This window comes from Lucilia cuprina, chromosome 2 (assembly GCF_022045245.1).
Source record: "Lucilia cuprina isolate Lc7/37 chromosome 2, ASM2204524v1, whole genome shotgun sequence".
Classification (NCBI taxonomy): domain Eukaryota; kingdom Metazoa; phylum Arthropoda; class Insecta; order Diptera; family Calliphoridae; genus Lucilia; species Lucilia cuprina.
In genome coordinates, this window is record NC_060950.1 from 18,203,525 (window position 1) to 18,205,862 (window position 2,338).

The 2,338-nt window shown below is 28.4% G+C and overlaps 2 protein-coding genes across 2 annotated transcripts in view; both read right to left on the reverse strand.

Moving 5' to 3' along the window:
* Window positions 1-770: 770 nt before the first annotated feature.
* LOC124419374 (alpha-aminoadipic semialdehyde synthase, mitochondrial-like) lies at window positions 771-1,880 on the reverse strand. The gene is made up of 3 exons (XM_046948511.1): window positions 1,673-1,880; window positions 1,451-1,597; window positions 771-800 (listed from the first exon to the last, which is right to left on the reverse strand). The coding sequence occupies exons 1-3, from the start codon at window positions 1,751-1,753 to the stop codon at window positions 771-773; spliced, it is 258 nt and encodes an 85-aa protein (XP_046804467.1). The 5' UTR covers window positions 1,754-1,880.
* Window positions 1,881-2,228: 348 nt separating this feature from the next.
* The window catches only part of LOC111679431 (alpha-aminoadipic semialdehyde synthase, mitochondrial), an 8,185-nt gene continuing 8,075 nt past the window's right edge, over window positions 2,229-2,338 (reverse strand). The window contains 1 exon segment of the mRNA XM_046948517.1: window positions 2,229-2,320. Coding sequence (XP_046804473.1) covers window positions 2,229-2,320 — 92 coding nt within the window.

Genomic DNA, 2,338 nt, shown 5'->3' on the forward strand with positions numbered 1-2,338 from the left:
CTGAACTAGAACTGAACTAGAACTGAACTAGAACTGAACTAGAACTGAACTAGAACTGAACTAGAACTGAACTAGAACTGAACTAGAACTGAACTAGAACTGAAATAATTGACATTCTACTGTTTCCATTTCACTTTCAGTTTATCAAGTGTTTTCTTTGCAGTTTCAAATAAAAAGAAACATACGATAGTTTAGTACTTGTAAATAATTGTTCCGTATCATTCGTTTACCTTGTAGTAATATAAACTTGACTAATCAAATTATTTTTTTTTTGCAACTTACAGATAAGAGGACAAAAATAAATATATAAATAAAAAACAAACTCATAAAGACATCAACTTTATCATTAACATCTTGTTGGTGTGCACTAGCTTTAAAATTTAATCGTAATTAAGGAAGTACATCGATTAGGATGAAATAATAATGTTTAGAGCTTATAAGTGAGCTCATGGTCTTTCAAAGTTTTAAGCCAGTGAACGGTAGTCAGCTTTGTTATATGTTTCATACTCCGTCTATATATGTTTGTAATGAGAACTCTTTGCATATCACTGTTTTAAATTAAATTCTCTTTAGAGTTGCTCTGATTGTATGAGCTTATAAAAAGAACTGTATTCCTTAATTCGACTTTAACTGGAATTATTCTCATTTGTTGTTAAACATTTTATTGACCCACATAATAAACTAAAAATAAACCAGACACATGTTTTCAGGCCAGAGAAGTTATTTTTATTTTTTGTAAAATAACGCAAATAAAATCAACAAAGAACTACTTATGGCGTTAAATGATAAAGATTTTTAATCTTTAATGTACACGAGTATTTGCAAAATTTAAAATTTTTTTTCCCGAATTTGTTTTCAAAATAATTTGAAATTGTATATTTGGCCAAATATCTTTATCTAGATTTGGAGTTGCAAAGACAAGAAAGAACAAATCTAAATTTTATCTTCAAGGACTTTACTAAACAGATTTCATATAAATGTATTTATTTCTCTATCATGTGCTAGAAGCATGATGTGTTTACTTGAAAACTAATTAGTTTATTTTATGTTGGATTTTATCAATTTTAGTTTTTGTTGTATAACAAATAAAATTTAATCTTGTTTTATTATATGTATATATTATCAAGGAGGTGTGTTGTGTTGGTTAAAATTTATTAATTTCTAAATTAAAATTCCTAAAGAGATTAAAATAGCCAAGTGGACGTATAAAATATAGGTGGTATCAGCAAAATATATATATATGACGTTTATAAAAGGTTAGTAACACAACACTTTGGTAAAAATTCTAAAATAATTATCATGTTTTTCAATTTGTAAAGATTAGTATTCTGATAATTTAATAAAATAAAACTGAAAATATGAAATACTTTATAGAAAATTTCTCTTACTTATTCCTACTATTTTTATTTTATTTTTTTTTTTTGAAATTTTGTAAATTTTTTTAACATACCTGCATGGGATAGGCACGACGATTAGAGGGTTGCACTATAACCTTAACACCCTGTTTAACCATTTTTTGCACATGTGAGGGTCCAAAAGCAGCTCTACGCTCCCATACCGATTGATCTTCACGACGTATGGCAATTACTTTGCCTTGCTATAAAAATACACACAAAAATTTCAAAATTTTTCTTTTTCTTAAAAATGAAAAGAATTTGCAATAAAAACCTACATGACGTGATCTGAAAAACATTTTGGCAACATTATCCTTAGCAGTGGGTAATGTTGCCCGTGATTGCAATAAACGCATCATATTGGAGCACTTTTTAAGAAAAACTTCTAATACTTTTAATTTAATTTTTCCGTTTTTTTATTTTTCTTTTTTATTCAGTTTCCGCTTTAAGATCCGTTTTCGTCAACCGCTGAAATGTTTCTAAAAATTTAATGCTTTCAAGTCGAGCCCCTATCAGATTGTTCAGCATGAGTGTGAGACGTTAAAAAATAAATTTTTGAGATTAATTTTTTTCTTATTTATTTGTATATGTTTTTTTATACTAAATATTGAAAAATCTCACCAAAAACTCTCGCTTTTAACTCATGTTGCCATAAAATATTAAAAAAAAAACAATATTCTACTGATAACGAGATTTGAGCAAGAAGTCAGTAAACACACAAAATTTTGTAAACACTTGAGTACTCTATTGCTGATAATAGTGATCCTAGGCAGCATGTTATTACCCACACGCAAACACTCACTTGCATAGATAGTGATAACACGCACACACGGTTTAAGAGATTATCACACAGCAGAGATTATAACACACTCTCTCTCTCTGTCTCTTATCAAGATGAGGTATTAGTGTGCAGATTGGAGATGAGCCTGTGAGTGTTGAATTCA